At 37.5% G+C, this 19031-nt stretch overlaps 1 protein-coding gene across 1 annotated transcript in view; it reads right to left on the bottom strand.

The window, feature by feature from the left end:
• LOC110595242 (plectin-like) overlaps nucleotides 1–19031 on the bottom strand; it is a 69031-nt gene that overhangs the window by 22344 nt on the left and 27656 nt on the right. Inside the window, exons 3-5 of the mRNA XM_021710265.1 lie at nucleotides 11205–11294; nucleotides 8580–8657; nucleotides 5447–5539 (exon numbers count right to left, since the gene is read on the bottom strand). Coding sequence (XP_021565940.1) covers nucleotides 5447–5539; nucleotides 8580–8657; nucleotides 11205–11294 — 261 coding nt within the window. The remainder of the gene's footprint in view (nucleotides 1–5446; nucleotides 5540–8579; nucleotides 8658–11204; nucleotides 11295–19031) is intronic.

The following is a 19031-nucleotide window of genomic DNA, read 5'->3' as shown; positions in this document are numbered from 1 at the left end:
TCAAATCACAACACTGATGAGCTTTCAAGGCAAACCCTTTGCTTCACTGCATGAGAAGATTATGATCCTCTTTTTAACTTTCAGTTTTCCGAAATGCAGATACACTACCAAAGTTTGCACTTAACCTTTGAAACTCTTGGTGGTTCAACAAGTCAGAGCAAACAGAAAGCAAACACCAATCAGGAAAGATTTAGGAAAGTGCCTTTCAAACATAGCTTCAAAGTGCCTTTCAAATTTAGTCTCCATCCTCTACCAAATAATTTTTTTTCCTTAAGATTCACCAACTGATTTCAGTACTTGCACACAAACAAACAAAAAGCTCAAAAATCTCTGTAAATTATATTAAGATTCTTATTTGAAACAATAGCCATTAAAAAATAACAGGATGGTTCAATAAATAGCAAAAGGGAGAGATGATAAATGCTACATGCTTAAAATTTCCTAATGAAATTGTTTCTAAAATCAACCTTTTCAAATATTTTGTAATATGTTTCAAACAATACACATTTCCAAGCCATCGCTTTATCTGATCATTAGGACCTTAATAAGAACAAATAGACAAATTATATAACTTAAAGCATGGAACATTTAGCCAAAGGAAACACCTGTGCATTCTTCTACATGAGTTAAGGCAGTTAAACTATATATGCAACGTTTATAATTGTACCCTAGTTAAATATTATGCATTTTTACTAGGGCTTGACTGGAAAAATAATAAATCAGTATGAAACCTGATTATCTAAGGTGTGCATATTTCTAACACTGAGTCATAGATACGGTAAAAAGGAAATTAGTAAGGCATGAAACAGACTTACACGTAAGCAGAAATTATTTGAACGACTAAAAATTAATTGCTTGTCTCTAGGCAGTCTTTAGGCTGATCAAAAGATAGAAGTCATAATATTTGACTAAGTTAGAATATTCAGTTAGTCAAGTTAGCAATGATGCTTGTCAGAATATGATCCTGTATTGTGAACTTTTCACTGATCGTTTAAAAATAAAATTAAACAACCTCCAGTGGCAAAAACTGAATAGCCTAGAAGACAAGCTTTAAAATAAGCGCAATGATAAGGTCTTGGATTTGTTTGCTTTTATTGTGATTTTCAGTGTCTTCAAAGGCAATGGGACATTATTCAAGAGAACTGAAATGTACAATGGCTGGTATTTATACCAGTGACTTACATTCATACCAGTGACTTACAACCAGTGACTTACATTCCTCCCACCCTTCTCTCTAGCCTTGCAGATATAGTTTAGATGTTTATGTCCCCTCCAAATCTTATGTTGAAATATGATCCCAGATGTTAAAGATGGGGCATAGTGGGGAGTGTTTGGGTTATGGGGTGATCCCTCATGGATGGAGATGGCTTGGTGCCCTTCTCATAGTAATGAGTGAATTCTCCTGTGTCATTTCACAGGAGAATTGATTGTTAGAAACAGCCTGGCATCTCCCCTCTTGCTCCCGCTCTCCCTATGTGACATGTCTGCTCTCCCTTCACCTTCCACTATGAGTGAAAGCTTCCTGAGACCTCACCAGAATCAGATGCTGATGCCATGCTTCCCATGTAGCCTGCAGAACTATAAGTCAAATGAATCTCGTTCTTTTATAAATCACCCAGTCTTATGCATTCCTTTGTAGCAGTGCAAAACAAATGCACCTGCTAAACTAAGCAGCTGCCTATTTTCAGGCCGTATATGCTGTCCCCTCTCCCAGCAATAGCCCAACCTTACTCTCTGCCTGGTAGTGGCCTTCATCTTGCAAAGTCTCTCTCTAATATCTGTCAGCACCTCCCTTATTCTCTAATGCCTTCCCAATCTTATCTCCCTATTCACTTCTATTTTTCATTTCTATCACCAATAATATTCATGATTCTAGATTATAGTTAACTTCAAGTACATTACCCCAGTAAACCGAACAATGTACTTCTCTCCCTTAGTATCTCTGGAGCTAGCATATGGCAGTTAATGAGATAGGATTATGTGATGATAATGCCAACCTTCAGAAAGCCTGACTGAGAAACACATTCAGCTTGTGCTCGTATCAAAATACTTTTAAAATGAAACAATTTGGTCTTCTGAAATTGCTTCCATTGTTTGAATAAATTAAGGAAAAGGCTCAGTCACTTTGAGAGAAGATGATTACAGTTTGGGGGGAGTTTTTCTGAGTTGGAGTCTCACTCTGTCGCCCAGGCTGGAGTGCAGTGGCACGCTCAAGGCCACTGCAGCCTCAATCTGCTGGGCTCAGATGATTCTTCAGTCTCAGCTTTCCAAGTAGCTGGAACTATACTAGTAGTTCCAGCTACCACAGCTGGCTAATTTTTCGATTTATTGTAGAGACAAGGTCTCGCCAAATTGCCCAGACTGGTCTCGAACACCTAAGTTTAGGCAATCACCTTGGCCTCCCAAAGTGCTGGAAATATAGGCTCGAGCAGAAAATACTTTTGATCTTAAGTAATCATAGTGCTAAGAAAAGTTTTTTCATTTAAATAAGAAGGAATACTTCCATTTTACCAAAACATAGATGTATGCCATTTTAACTAGAGTTTGGTCTAATATTGGCGATAATTTAACAATCATAGCATCTTATAATTTAAGTATCCTGGCTGGGAACAATGGCCCTTGCTGTAATCCCAGCACTTTGGGCCAAGACAAGAGGACTGTTTGCACCCAGGCATTTGAGACCAGCCTGCGCAATAGAGTGAAATCTTGTCTCCACAAAGATCAAAAAAACTTCACCAGGTGCAGGATCGCCTGAGCCCAGGAGGTCAAAGTAAGCTGTGATCATGCCACCACACTTCAACCTGGGTGACAGAGTGAGATCCTAAATCAAAACAAAAGTACAATAAATTCCCTAACATTATGCTACAGGATATTAGAAGCAAAACTTCATTTGATACTTCTGTGACTCCTCTTCCTACTTCCCCCTAAGACAGCCAAACCCAAAAGGTCTCTATTAATATATAATTTTTTAAATAAACTTTTGAATTAAATTTTCTCAAACTTAGCCTCTAAATATACTGCTTCTAATTCCCAACTGTTAATGCACATTTTAACCTTTCAATTTCTAGTCTCTGCTCCCAGCAGCTTGGGTCTCCAATGTCTTCTTTTTAGACAAAACTATTAACTGCACTTCTTCTTAATTTTCTCACAGTCTAGTGAGATCTCATACTGCTCACTACTCTTTGTTACTTGAAAGTCTCTTCCTTTGGTTTTACCCGTACATTTTCCTGTTACTTCATCCATCTCTCCAAATGTTCCTCTTCTGTTTCCGCAGAAGAACTTTTCCTGCACTCATAATCATGGGTCTTCCCCAAATTTCCATCCTTAGCTCTCATCTCTTCTCTATTTCTGCTCTTCTCTTGAATCCTCTGAAGACCCCTTCTCTCTGACTGAATCAGTGAGTACCTGCATGGTGATAACTCTCAAGTTTCTACCTGCACCTCTGACTTCTCAGCTTGCTCCGTGCACATCTCCAGCTGCTCAGCAGACAGATATGCAGAACATCCCATCAACTCCACCCTGAAGGTCATTCGTCTTCCCCTTACCATCACCTATGTCTCTCCACAGGCTACTGCTTTTTGATCTCCCAGGCTGAAAAGTTTAGTCATCATTAACAAATGCCCCTCCTTCATCCTCTATGACCTGTGTCCAAGTTCCCTCCTTTCTTCCTTCCAAATGTCACCTCTTGGATTCAATTTTTCATTCCCAGCTGAGTCCAGGCCTGTATCACTCCATTCTGAGAAACGACCCTAGCTTCTTTCTTAGCTTATCTCTCTGACTGTGGACTCTGCTCATTTCTCTCTATTTTATATAGAAACTATAGAGTCTGTATCTAAAACACAATTTTTTGAGCTCTGAGTGGTAAAGTGACTTACCCAATGCCATTACAGCAATAAGTAAAAGAGCAAAGAATTCTGCCTCCCTCCAAAGCATTGTTTTCCACTGCCCACAGTGATCAGTGGATATTCAAAATTCAGTCACAGCCTGCCCCACTCACTCTGTGGTGAGGAAGTGACTGGTCCCCTGTTCCAATCAGCCTCTGACTTTCCCATCTGGGGTTCTTGCAGTTTCAATTCTCCTAAAAGCTCTGGGACCGAGTCTGCTTAGTACTAATTAAAGGATCCCTGAGAAAGTCATAGAGGAACTCCATGTGAAATTGACTTTTTGGCCAGTTCTACTTGCACTTTATCCTATTCTGATAACAAGGTCTGATTCTGTGATCTGTGCACAAATCCCTGTGTTGGTTCAGTGCTCAGTATCCTCAATCCCCTAAGAATTGGGTCCTCCAAGAATGGGGGCCCTCAGTCCTTTGGGGTCCTGGCTTCCAGTTCTTATTGGCTCTCCTTGGCATCAACAGTCCAGCTGAATGGATATTCCCTGTATTAGCTGCCTGCAGTCTGGCTGGCTAGTACCTTTTCCTCAGCTTACCTGGGTGTCCTCCAACTTCCTACTGCTGAAACTATTCACTGACGCCAGTTCAGGTCCTAGAATCTACCTAGACTCTACTTCCTGTAGTTCTCCACACCTGTCAGATCTATCCTGTTCCCAAATGAGCCATGGGCTCCATTATTTTCCACCATTCCCCTACACAACCTATATTTCAGCCAATTTTTTTTTTTTTTAGTCTTACTCTTCTCAAGATTTGGTTCAAAATCCCAACGCCTTTCTGAAGCTAGCAAGCTATCTCTTCCTCCTTCTGACTAGTTAACAATCAGAAAGATAGGTCCAACTGGACATAATCAATCAGAACTGCATCCCTGCTGTAAGTCAGGTTTTGTGCTGTACATGGAGCATTTCTTGAGCAGACCAGTAGTTAATAAACTAAACCAAGTTCCAAAGTTGTAGTCACCTTAAATCAAATAAAAATGATTTTTCTAAACATATCACTTAACAAAAACAAAATCAGAATCGGTCCTCAATTGGCACAGGTTTATTAGACAATAAGATAAAGTTAATAAATTTGAACTTACTCTCCTCGAATATAGAGAAAGCATAGCTCTATACAAAACATGCATACTTTTCTTCCAAATCAGACCTCTTTTTGATAATTATACTGCCATCTAGTGTCCATCAAAGGAAAAAATAGTTGGCATAGCTGAGAAACCATAATACCAATAAAAACCATTCTAAATAAGGACAGAGTCATAAAATCTTTAGGTATCTAAAATAGGGCATACTGTCTGATAAGCTAACAAAAAAAGTATCTTAATTCAATTTTAAACAAATCTGTTTTCAAACTCTGAGATTACACTGTCCTTGAAACTAGGAGCCAGATTCACAATCAACAAGTTACTTGAAAGAACAAATCAAATATATTATTTAAGAAAAGCATTTGAAATTTATTTTTCCATAGGACGCAAATGCATAATTCACCCTTCACATGAATCACCTGAAAGTTAGCAATGAAAGGCAAAAACAAGTGATAATTAAGAAAAACTGAGCTTACCTGAAAGTGCAAAATTATTGTCCATATTAATCCCAAAGTCAACTTGGGATTTCCATCTGTTATGTCATCATTTCTAATATTCACTAATTTCACCTGTTTTATATGTGAAGAGATAAGATACACTGTTTATCAAACCAGCACATGAGTTATCTTTACCTACATAAACGTATAATTCTAAACTATACAAAGAAAAAATGGAATAATTCTAATACCCATAATGCCAAATATCATTCTACCCATATTTTTAATCATTTTAGATTATAAATTACAGGATAACCACAAAGGAAAAATAGCTACTACTGTGGTTTTGTCTTCCAGAACAAGTACAAAAAGCACTAACTTGTCAAAACAAAAATGCTACTCAAGTGAGAAGTCCTACATACTTGAGATCTTAAAATAAGAAATAACTGTATTTTGAAAATAAACTTGGCTGGGCTTGGTAGTTCAGCCCGTAATCCCAGCACTTTGGGAGGCCAAGGTGAGTGGATTGCCTGAGTCCGTGGATTCAAGACCAGCCTGGGAAACTTGGCAAAACCTCGTCTCTATAATAAATTTTAAAAATTAGCCAGGCGTGGTAGCACACGCCTGTAGTTCCAGCTGCTTGAAAGGCTGAGGCAGAAGGATTGCCGGAGCACAGGAGGTTGACAATGGGGTGGCTGTGAATATGCCACTGCACTCCAGCCTGGGTGATAGAGTGAGACTCCAACTCAATAAAAAAGGAAAAGAAATTTTATTTCACTCTTACCATTAAGTAGGAAACTGTTCTGAACCATAATTTTAATGACTTTCTCACACTTCCATCACAAGATTTAAAAAAAAAAAAACAACTAGCCGTATTTTTCTATCACTCTACCATAAATACATATATAAGTCATTGGGCATTTGGAAAGCTATTCGAATATTTTTTTAAATGTAATATTTAGACTTAATGTTTACCAACTGTCAAACTGTGCATTCGGGTAAGAAAATTTAATGATGACTTCTAACATTTACTTCTTGGACAAAAGAATTTAACAGCATATATTAAATACTGAGAATTATACACCATGATATCTAACATTTTACTTCCTGACAAAACACTGACAAAAAACACTTCAGACTAGGGGGCATAATTAACCATTAATCCTTCTGGAAATTTCCACTAGACTGAAGACTAATGAGGCAAACACCAATCACATTTTAAATATTTAAGCACTGAGCACTTACTAGTATTTAATAACTATGAGCATTTTAATGTTCATAACAGACTAAATAAAGAGAAAATTTTAAAAGTGTTTCTCCCCTTTTGCTTCTCTTCCTTTTTCCCTACGCCATCATAAAGCAAAATGATTGCTACCTCTGATTTCTCACTGTTTTCAGTCATTTTCAACTCTCCTGATTTTTGTCTCCTTTTCTTTAGCAACTGAAAAATTACTAATATTTTGGCTTATTTCACTATAATATATAATGCCACCAAATAAAGATCATATTCAATATGCTGTAATTCTTTCCAATGATTTGTCCTGAAATTACATTTAGCTGGAGACTATTGTCAGAAACGTTGTTTTATTTTAATCACTCATAAATTATTAAATATTATCTACTTATAAAAAATAAATGTACCCGGGCTCGGTGGCTCAGCCTGTAATCCCACGCCTTTGGGAGGCTGAGGAGAGTGGATTGCCTGAGCCCGCGGGTTCGAGACCCGCCTGGGCAGCACGACCTCATCTCTACAATAAATCAAAAAAGCAGCTGGGCGTGGTAGCGCATGTCTGTAGTTCCAGTTACTTGGAAGGCTGAGGCGGAAGGGTCGCCGGAGCCCAGCAGGCGAGGCTGCGATGGCCAGGAGCGGCCACTGCACTCCAGTCTGGGCGACAGAGTGAGACTCCAACTCAAAAAAAAAAAAACTTAAACCGGGATCGGTGGCTTAGCCTGTAATCCCACACTTTGGGAGGCTGAGGTGAGTGGATTGCCTGAGCCCATGGGTTGGAGACCCGCCTGTGCAACTTGGCAAGAACTCATCTCTACAATAAATCAAAAAATCAGCCGGGCGTGGTAGCGCATGCCTGTAATTCCGGCTACTTGGAAGGCTGAGGTGGAAGGATCGCTGGAGTCCAGCAGGTCGAGGCTGCGGTGGCCGGGAGCGGCCACTGCACTCCAGGCTGGGCGACAGAGTGAGACTCCAACTCAAAATAAAATAAAATGAAATAAAATAAAATAAAATAAAATGTTAACTAATTATTAAGTACTAAAAAAGCACTAAGTTAAAAGTACTATATAAAATATTTTTTTTTAAATATTTTTATCAGCCGGGCTCGGTGGCTCAGCCTGTAATCCCGCGCCTTTGGGAGGCTGAGGTGAGTGGACTGCCTGAGCCCGCGGGTTCGAGACCCGCCTGGGCAGCGAGACCTCATCTCTACAATAAATCAAAAAATCAGCTGGGCGTGGTAGTGCATGCTGTAATTCCAGCTACTCGGAAGGCTGAGGTGGAAGGATCGCCGGAGCCCAGCAGGTCGAGGCTGCGGTGGCCGGGAGCAGCCACTGCACTCCAGTCTGGGCGACAGAGTGAGACTCCAACTAAAAAAAAAAAAAGTCTTGAAGAGCCCGGACAACTTGGCAAGACCTCATCTCTACAACAAATCGAAAAATCAGCCAGGCATTGTAGAGCGTGCCTGTAGTTCTGGCTAGTTGGAAGGCTGAGGGGGAAGGATCGCCTGAGTCCAGCGGGTCGACGCTGGGGAGACAGTGAGTGTGCCACTGCACCCCAGCCTGGGCGACAGAGTAAGACTCCGATTCAAAAAATAAAAGTAAAAGTCTTGCTTCCTCTTGAATAAGAACAATTCATAGGCAACCTTAACATTCTACTAAAACGTCATTACTTCCTAGACAAATGCATTCCAATTCAAACAGAAAATCAGTAGCTCTGACGTAGATGAAATGCAGCCACTTACAATTCCTCTGGCCTTCACCTACTATTAATTTCCTTTTCTTGGGAGAAAATGTTTAAAAACATTTTAAAATATTTGCCTCACCAAAACACAAGCTTAATAATTACAATTCTCAACCAAATTTAACCTTGTAATTCCCTGATATGTTTCTAGTAGATGCACTTAGTCATGTATGTTTATATAATCACAGTTGTTTAAAAACATACCTGGCGTCTTTTCAAATAGTCAAGTGCAATTTGTACATTCTGTAGTCTGTGAAAACGCATCCGACCTTTCTCTCTGGGCTAAGAATAGAAAAATACAGGTATGAAAACCAGTTTTTGATACCACAGACCGTGCTAATTTAAATATACTTACTGCTCAGGTAAGGTCATAAGATTTTTTTAAAGAAGTTTTAAATTTCTTCGGTACTTGGGATTGAATTTAAACTATTAGGAATTTTTTCCAAATTTGTTTTAAACATTTACTTTATTCCAATTTATTTTAACAAAAGGAAAAGAAAAAATGTCATAGAACACACAAGCTTTTTATATTTGGTAACAAAAGTAGCCTACAGTTACTTCACTATTGAGGCACAAAACTAATAAATACCATTCCCCCATTCTACCTTCTTAAAAAACACTATTAGCAAGAGGATTTTAATAGTTATATATATATATATATGTGGCATATTAATGAAAAAATGAGGTAAAGTAGCATGCTGTTAGTATAAAAATCACCAAGAAGGAGAAAGACAGACAAGGTTCACTTAGCCATGATAGAGGAAGAGAGAAAAGCAATTAAAGCCCTGTATATATTTCCTCTTTATTTTATTTTCACTTTTTCACATAATTGGACTCTACAATAATCAGAAAGGACTCTATACTAGATTTATACTGCTAGGGGATGGACATGATTAGTTTCTTAGTCTCAGGAAAAGTGACAAACCAGAGTTATTTTCCTTAATGTCGTTTCCCTTAAGAAACGTTACAAGTTAGCATGAAGGAAAACATAAGAAAACAGAGCTGAGAAATGCTTAACAAAAATACAAAGAATGGAGCTGAAATTTATCACATAAACTCTTCCAAAGGGAAAAAAGAAAAAAAGATAACCGACTGCTTAGCTTCTTAAGCATAAATAGGTTGCTGAAGCCAAAGGCGCCGTAATAAAATAGACAGCACACCACAGAAGGGAAAATAAGTTCTGTAAGACATGTAGAAATGGTGTTGGTAAATTCACCCACTAGATCCAACAAAAGCACAATTTTCAATGAAATCAGGGGCCACTAGAGTTGAATAAGACAAAATAAATCTGTCTCACAAAGGTAGGCTGCAATCAACTAAATGTCATGGAGATTAAACAGCTCTGTGAGATCTAGCGGGATACTGGATTTTAAAGTCTTTCTCTCTTTTAAGTTACCATGAGACACATTAGACAGGTAAAAATCGTCCATCCTATATCTATTGCCAATAGATATAATATAAAGCAGAAACCTAAAAACTGAATAAACTCCTTAAGTTCCTTCAAAAGCAGCAATAGATAGTTGCCTTGTTGGAAATCTCAATTCCAAAAGTGGCAGGAATTTGCACAAAAATTAGCAGACTAGTTGTAAGATTTCCATATTTATATACAAGGTATGTGAAGTTCTTTAGCTAAAATACCATCACATAATTAAAGCATGTTCAATTACTATGCAGTGCACAGTAATGTATTAATAATTCAATCATTGGGTGTGGCGGCTCAAGCCTGTAATTCCAGCACTTTGAGAGGCTGAGACAAGAGGATTGCCTGAGTCTGCGGATTCGAGATCAGGCTGGGCAACAGGGTGAGACCTCGTCTCTACAACAAATCAAAAAATTAGCCAGGCATGATAGCGCACGCCTGTAGTTCCAGTTACTTGGAAGGTTGAGGTGGAAGGATCGCCGGAGCTGTAAGTGTGCCATCGCACTCCAGCCTGGCCAATGGAGTAAGACCCCAACTCAAAAATAATAATAATAACAATAATTACATCATTTTAGCTCTCTAGAGATACATTTAAACAGAAAATATTTCCATTTTTTGGGTACATACACATCCACCTCACTGTGGGCTTTGGTACTTTCTCTACTTTTCTCAAGAGGAGGCTGAACCCGGGAGTTACTTCTCTATCAGGTTAGCGCTCACCACACTGGACCAGCTAGGTTAGTTGAGTTATGGGGGCCGACACCTACCCCCTTATCCTCATCCTCCACATCCTCATGCTGTTCATATGCGCATGCTTCTGTTGCACTCACCAATCGTAAGGTCTTCAAAAAATCTCGCTCCCTTGGCTAATGAATATAACAGACAGAAGATAGGACAGCAAAGACACAAGACAGACCAGAAATGAAAAGAAGAGCATGAACAGAACATAATGAAGGAGAACAGGTAACCAAGAAAGGGAAGTCATGTTCACAACAAAAGGAAATGACACCTCGGAATGGGTTAGACCATTTTTCAGAAAGCAATGTTTATTTCCTTGCTATTTGTGAGTCTTTTAATATGTGGTTACAGTATGCATCCAACTTCCACTAAGCAAGAAAAATTCAAAAGTAAAAAAGAAGCAAGAACAAAAACAGTAATTTAATTATAGAGCTGATTATATAAGCGAAGTAATCAAAGTGCTTCAATCTCTCAAATTCACAGCATTTGACGTCTGAAAATGCTTAGAGATTTAATCAGACATCTTTTTCTTTTTTTCTTTTTTTTTAGGCAGAATTCACAGCCCAAAGATGACTGCTACAAAAAATCCGAAGTCTGTGTTGAAAACACACTGGTCATATGCAGAAAAGATTACACGTTCTCCAAAATAAATCAAAAAATTTAAAACTTACCAAGGTATCGCCTGAAAGAACCTCTAGAAGAGAAATCAAATTGTGTCCATCCCTTAGGTCTTCATAGAGATCATTCACATGCTTTCGAACCTACACAGAGAAAAGCAAAAGTTTCGGTTCTAGAACTCAGAATCCTCCTTAACATTCTTAAGCCAAAAAGGGGACACGTACAAGACATGCCTCACATGATATTCATATGCAGCTATTTTAAAAATTTTTATTCTTATTACTTAAAAACTAAATTAGAAAAACTTAAACTTAAAAAAGTGAATTTCACATTAAGAATTCAAAAAGACAATTATAATTATTACATTTTTAATACAGTAAACACAAGCCGAGACTACTATTTAGGGTTACTATGTTTTAGACAGAGGCAATGCCCTGACATTATTCATGATTCCTGTTATAGCAACTAGAGTCACCTTAGCAAGAGAGGAGAGTTTTACCCCCCAGTTGGTCTTCCTACTGTCTAGTCCACAATAGGATGAAGGATATAGAGAGACACACTCCACATTCTCAAAATCCATAGAGGAAAGCTGGATGGAGGGTACATGAGACTCTATGTACTATTTCTGCAACCTCCTATGAGCCTCTAATTATTTCAGAAAAAAAGTTTTCAACCATCCCTATGTCAGGTTACAAGGCCTCTGTTCAAACCCTCCTCTCTTCACAGCACGAATTTTCTTGTAGTGGTGTTTCCAAAACTAAGTCACTAGCACAAAATTAACACTCAAACTCAAAGTGTCCCTCCTTCCACAGGCCTGACTTAAGCCTGTAACTGTAGAACTCAAATCACCAAAGATTCCCCAAAAGCTTCGTTCAGCCTATTAAGTAGGGATGGCTCCCATAACCACTTGGCCCACTATAAATCTAGACCAATGTCAACATAGGCTATTAAGATGGCTGTTCCACAGAGGGCTGGCACATTTCTATTTTCCCACCTTTTAGTGATTCTGGGCTGCTCCCATGAAAGAAGCCAAGGAAAGCGTATCACAAAGAGGCAGGAACCAGAAGCCCACCTACTTCACCCATGGTCCAAACCCTACATATTTAAAAGGTCTTATACATATGAAAAAACTCTTTTGCATTTCTGAAATGTCAAGTGAATACACAGCACAAAATAATTTTAAAAGCTCTAAAATTATGATCAAAACCATCTGACAATAAAACAGCAAACAAGAAACAGCCTAATATAAAACTAGAAGCAAACCTTCCAAGGTAAGTCTCTCGTTCCCAAAAAGTAACTTTAAATTCCATTAAATTTTATTACCTTCATTGACCATAAATACGTTTACAATTTATTTTGTTAGTGTTAGAGAATATTTTTGATTGATGAAGAAAAAATTCCCTTTGTACTTTCATATCAAATTGATTCACTTCTACATCCAGTGTTCTGAGACTTTTCACCTAAGTTTAAGAACCTTTTAATATATACTCATTTACCTATTTTGGCATCATTAACCACAAACAGTAAAAGTATGAAACTTAGGCACAACAGCACCACCACAAAGTAACTAGGAGACGACCAATAGTTCCTAGGAGATGGCCAGCAAAACTGAAGGTGAATTAAATTATTTTTAACCAAGTCTCTAACTTTACAGATTGACACTTTATTTTGACTTCCTAAATTCTCAAGAACTACCAGTTGAATCTTCGATGTTACAAGATTATACCAAAATAAGAAAGAAAAAGTTTTAAAATACTTGATTTCTCTCTCAAAAAATGTTATAAGACATTTTAGGCAATCCTTATTTAGAAAATCTATTATTACCCAAATAAGTTACAAAGGAATTATCCATTCCATTGGAATACTTACCTTGGGATAGCATAAAATGATCACCCCCTCAAGTTCTCAATTATATTTCATAGATAAGCCAATTTTCAAGGACATTTTCAGGAACATGTCTACGACATATGTGACATATACCCTGTGGACAAGCACTTAGCAAAATGAGTACTGTACTGTAATTTCCTACTCACACATTAGAGCACTGTAAGAATTCACCCAGTCCCTTTCCAAGGAACAAGCTTGAACTCATAAGGCCAAGGTCTACTTAAAGACAAGGCAGAAAAGCTTAGCAGGTGAATATCACCCACATTAATGCATCTAAATCTATGTATTTCTTGGTGACTCTCCAGTGTCAACCAAAAAGCAGCCTAACTCAAAAAGTGCCTGAATGGGAACACTAAGAGATCAAATCTATATAAACAATAATTATGCAGCTCTGATCCTCAGCTAGCTGCTTAATCTCTCAAAATAAATGGCTTTCTTGTGCAGGTCTAACATCCTCCGCACACAGAAGAGTGGAATCCAAGTATATGACAGAGATGGCGCCTCCCAAGACAGTAGGTAACACCCTGTGCTCAGAATTCTGTGCCCTCAGGTCCACTATGCCCATGTCCTGGGCATAATGACTCATATTTCGCTCCACAGCCCACTTCCTATGTCTTTCTCACTCCGGAACAGTTAAAGGTGAGGTGTGATCCCAAACACCTATTTCATAGGAAGGCAATTTCACAACTTGCCTTGCTAGACTGAACTAAACCCTCTACACGTCAGGGAAACTTTCCAAAACCAGGTGTCACTTTTCACCATCGTATTTTTGCGACAATGAAGAAAAAGTAGGTGTGTTTAGAGAAGGAGAATAATAATAATATTATGACAAAGAAATCCAAATTAGGAAACAAGAAAACCTGTGACAAGGGAAAAAAGAATTAGGAGACCTGCTTTTTCACCCTGCTTCTGCCCTTGGCCTTCCTCGTGGACTTGCACCAACCGCCTCAGCTCTCTAGGCCCCCATTTTCTTATGTGCAAAATAAAGACTTGAAAACAGATACCTCCTAGATCAATCTAGAGAACAAAAATTCTATCACCTGAAAATCAAAATATTGTGTTTTTAAATCCATGACCTGTCAACTTAGAAAACATGTAAAATGAAAAGCTACCCTTAAGACTTGCGGCCAATTTCTCAAGGATTTCAGAAGAAAATGCAGAAATAGGCTAACAACTTCTATGAGGCTTAAAAAATTCCTGAGGCATTGGCTGCCAGGCAATCCTGCCTGCTTTACCTGCTTCAGGTGATTTTCTGAGGTTCTACAGAAATAGTACTTTAAAAACACAGCCTGAAAGTCCCCTACAAAATGTAAGATGTCATTATTATCATCTTTTGAATTCCTTGAAATGCAAATGTTACCATTATCAACAAAAATATACATACCATGAGGTATTACTAAGTACCTGGCCTTGCACTAAGTGTTTTATAATGTTAGCTCGGTTTCTTCACCACAAAGGAATAGAATAAAAGAGAATGCTATCAAAAAATCAACATTTTAGAGAAGGGATGGCAGTGAATGAATTGAGGGGGAAAATACGGGATTCTAGAGAAATATCCCAACAAGTGAGCAATTTAGGGGAAATAAAAGAAGGGAAAGTAAACAGTTAAGCCTACACAGAGAAGCTTTTATTTTATCCTAAGTCTGAGTCACAGACATTTGGCCTGGTAATCGCCCTTCACAGATGACTATACTGACTGCCAATAGTCTTAACCTTCAGTGTTTAGGTTCTAATAAAACATTCCTTCTTCTCTTTTTGGATATTTTCTCCCAGTGGGGCAGAAAACTGTCTGAATAAATCGTGCTAGAGGAATTGATAAACAGAGTAAACGCATCATGAGACACTTGGGGATTCACTTATATAACTTGAGTTATATAACGTGAAACAGCATTTTCTGTATTTCGCACCATTCTCATGGAATTTTGCAGGGTGTTTTAAAAATGTGTCTACAGCACTGCACCTACAGTTTACCCCTAGGGGGCACTCATCTTTTAAGAAAATATCCTAAGGAAGAAAAACAAACAGACTAAAAAATATTCTGTGGACAAGAAAAACGCTAAACAAGGTGCTGGTGGTGGTATAAACAACATTTAAAATTTATTTGAGAGAGAGAACAGAGTAGATCATGCCTAGTCTGCATTATCCAAACAGCTTAATTGATCAAAAGTATTACACCCAAAATTTTATTTTGTTAACCTAAAATTGTTTGGTTTTATGTAGGCTAACCACATTCAACTTTGAAAAGAGAATTAATATAGCTGCTTACTTAATGTTAAATATCCTTTTTCAGAACTCTGACATTGTAGTGGTTGATGTTAATTTTGACAAATTCCACAAAAATTTTACTTCTCATATTTCAACATATTGCTATCATGCAGCTGCAGTTCAGTATTTAGGACACCAAATATTTACTGTGCATCCACCACATACCAGGTATCCTTTAACTTCCAAGGACACAAAAATGAATAATATCACTTTGTAAAGTCTGCTATCTGAGATGAAAGAAATTTAAGGAAGAAATTTCAGTATAAAGTAAATATACTCAGAACACCCTCAGGAAGCTATAAGGTGCTTTAACCCTGTCTGGGGTCCACCAAGCAAAGAAGAAGGAAATGTTCCAGGTGGAGGAAAGAGCAAGAACAAAGGAAAAAGGGAAGGACACACAAAACTGTATGGTGAGTTCCAAGGAAGGAAAACAGTCATGAAGCCAACGAAGTGTGAGGTGAAAGAGGAGGCCAGAAAAGAGAGGCTGAGAGACATGGCACCTTTGTGTGCCATGCTGAGAAGCTTGGATGTTTCCTAGGTAAAGAAAACTACGGATGGCTTTCAAGCAGAATGAAGACAGCCTATTTTGGACTAATATAAAAGCTTCCTTGTCAATGATTATCTTAAACAAACACAAATCCCAGGTCAAGTTGAGTGCCCAATCTGTACACAATAATGGAGGAAAGGTCCCTAGGAAAAAAGGAAACTAAAATAGGCATTCAATCAATGAACTTTGGGTAAAATGCATGCATCCTAGCACAGCAGCAGAGAGCAAAACATCAGCCACATAACGGATTCACAGTCCTCTCTTAAAGACATTCTGCATCCAAAAGACACAGTATTCTAGAAGACAATCGACTATCTTTAGAAAGGAACATAAATAATAAAAGAAGGTTTGTCCCAAATGAGATCACCTCACTGTCTTGTACAAATTGGGTGAAGAGAAGGGGACAGTGCGCTTTAATTAAAACTACAAATCAAAACGTATTTCAAAGCCAATTTTTTTCAGTACAAACAAATACACTCATGAGAAATAAGCTATCAAATTGTCCCGGGAGAGCTCCTAAGATGGTCTACTTAAATAAATAAAAATAAATAAAAGTAAGATATTTATCAAGATATTATCGTATCAATTATTGAGTAAACATTTGCTTTTAAAATACATGGATTAAAATTAATAAAAAGAAAGAAAAAATATATAGAAATGCTTTAAAACAATGCCTTATCTGAACTGTTTTGTTTATTACAAGTTTTATTTCAGAACCACTTCTTCAAGAGTTTTGGAAGAATAAAACTACAACTCAGATTCTACCAAAATTACCATAAATTCTAAATTGGTACAGTTAAGTATAATGGGGAAATATCCTTTTTGGGTGTCATAAAAGGATAGTTATTATTTGTAACTATTATGTTAAGTCGGCACTAAGGCTATACATAATACATTTCCTTTATTTTTAAGTTATAAATACAGATGTTTGTCAATAAGTTATCAATGGATAAAATAATGATGAGTTTTAAACAAATCAATGTTGGCACTAGGGGGTACAAATAATCCATCTAGTTCATACTGGACCTGATTAATTCTTTGACGAAGTAAGTTTTTCTTCTATGCTTTCATGTTGATAATCTATAATCAATTAAAAAGCAAAAACAAAAAGACCTTTTCTAGTTTCTTGTCACAAGGTGGAACAACAGATAATTAAATAAAAGCACTTATATTAGTGATAAATGCTCTAAGATTTAGGAAATTTTAGTCACTGTTTCCCCTAACTATTTTTTATATTCTCTTCTATACAGTTTCATCATAGTTTTAGCAACCCTTTTAAAGGGCCATTTCAACTTTTAAAAAGGTTTAAAGCACGTAACTCTTTTCTGTAAAGGTTTGTTTGGGGTTTTGTTTAGTTGGTATCCTCTACCTTCTCTTCCAGTTCTACCCTTTTACCACCAAGAAAACAGACAAAAATCAATTTTTGCTCACATTTCCCCCCACTACGTGCAGATTTTTCGTCCCCTGCATACATTACAGACCTCAGTGCGAGGCAAGTATAATATAACTAAAAGGGATAAATTCAGAAATCAATATATTCTGCATAGTAATATCTTTTTTGGTATCAGTCCAGTTTCTGGAAGTTAATTTTTATTAAGAATGCATTGTACACAACCTCCATACTATAATGAAAACCAGTGAGCACTGGTTTGTAAAGGCATCAGCATGATATATTCCATTTATGGGAAAGAGAAGAACAGCTAATAAACATTGTTGTGCAATCTTTCAAAGACGGGGGAGGTAAGACTAAAGGATATTTCTACAAGAAAATGTAGGTATCACCTTTTAAAAGTTTTTTTTTAAACACATCCTCCTAGTTCATCACGTGTATAAATCTTTCCTTAAACCTTTTATCATGTCAAAAAAATCATGGAAAGTGTTACTACATCAAAAGCAGTTTTTGACAATAGCATAAGAAAGAGGAGGAACCAATCAGTGGCATTGTGATTCTTACCTCTTTCCCTTTCCTCCCGATTCCTCCCAATTTGGGCAATAGAGAGAAAAAGCTAGAAAAGCAGAGGCCATAAACACATAACACATCTAATGAGTAATTAATAAGCTACTCAATGACATAAAATTTTGATACAGACAGAAATGTATGACTATAGTTAATATCACAAGGCAAATAATGACAACTAGGTAGAATGCTATTACAACAGCTGAGTCCTACATGGTTTACATGTGTGCCACAGCTTTAAAAATATAACAAGGTATAACAGAGTCTGTTTAACCAGGTAGTCAAAACCATAGCGTCACAGGCCTGAGGGCACACCACCAATGTAAACAGACTCCACAGTATTTTCAAATTCCAGCTTTCACTGGAAAAAGTTTTGAAATAGAATTATGAATATTTTTCAGTAAAGATCATGTCAACGTCATTTTAATTTTAAACTGGTTTTATTTAAATTATACTCATGAACAAAATTCATTAGTAATTCCAAAAAGGATGTATTTCTTCAATCAACTGCCACCTAATGGCTCTCTGGTAACACATCAAATTAAAAAAATCAGGCTCAAGTTAATTATTATAAATGAGAAATGCATTTAGGTAAATACATTCTGTTCTGCTTTGAAAAGAAAGACAGCTCCTGGGATCCAGCAACCTCTCGGTCCCTTGCCTTTTAAGGCAGGGTCACTTTATTAGACTGACTTCCTCTTTAGAACCGCCTATCCTTAGTTTCAAAGAAACCATAACCATGCCTGGCGACAAAGCATCATAAGGTGTGGGAGACAGGCACTGCAATGGAGGGCATGGTATGAATCCAAAGGGAAAGACTATCTGAGGACTCTGACAGCTGACAGCTGGTGAGTGGGGAAGAGAAAAGTGCGGAAAAGAAATACAGGGAAGTGACAAATAAAAATTTCAACTACTTTGCAATTCTGATTAAAGTGCTGGTTGTGGCAACTGCCCTGAATACCTCTGAGCTGAATCATCTGTTTGGGGGCTTTTGTCCAATAAGCTATAGGTTGTCAACGCCTGACATGTTACACAGTGATTCAATAATTAAGTAGATACTAGTCCCAAATAAGAACTGTTTTCTCTCCTCTGGTACCATTTTAAAAACTGACATTTTACAACATAATTGTTTCTAGAAAAAAAAAGCCTATAATCTCAGCACACACACACATATCAAAGAACCAGGTGAGTCCTTAAAAATTAACTTCATCGAAGATGAGTTGG

This window comes from Carlito syrichta, unplaced genomic scaffold, assembly GCF_000164805.1.
Source record: "Carlito syrichta isolate Samal-C Ts95f unplaced genomic scaffold, Tarsius_syrichta-2.0.1 Scaffold288355, whole genome shotgun sequence".
Classification (NCBI taxonomy): Eukaryota; Metazoa; Chordata; class Mammalia; order Primates; family Tarsiidae; genus Carlito; species Carlito syrichta.
Note: the sequence above shows the minus strand (reverse complement) of the source record. Positions and strands in the feature narration are given on the sequence as shown.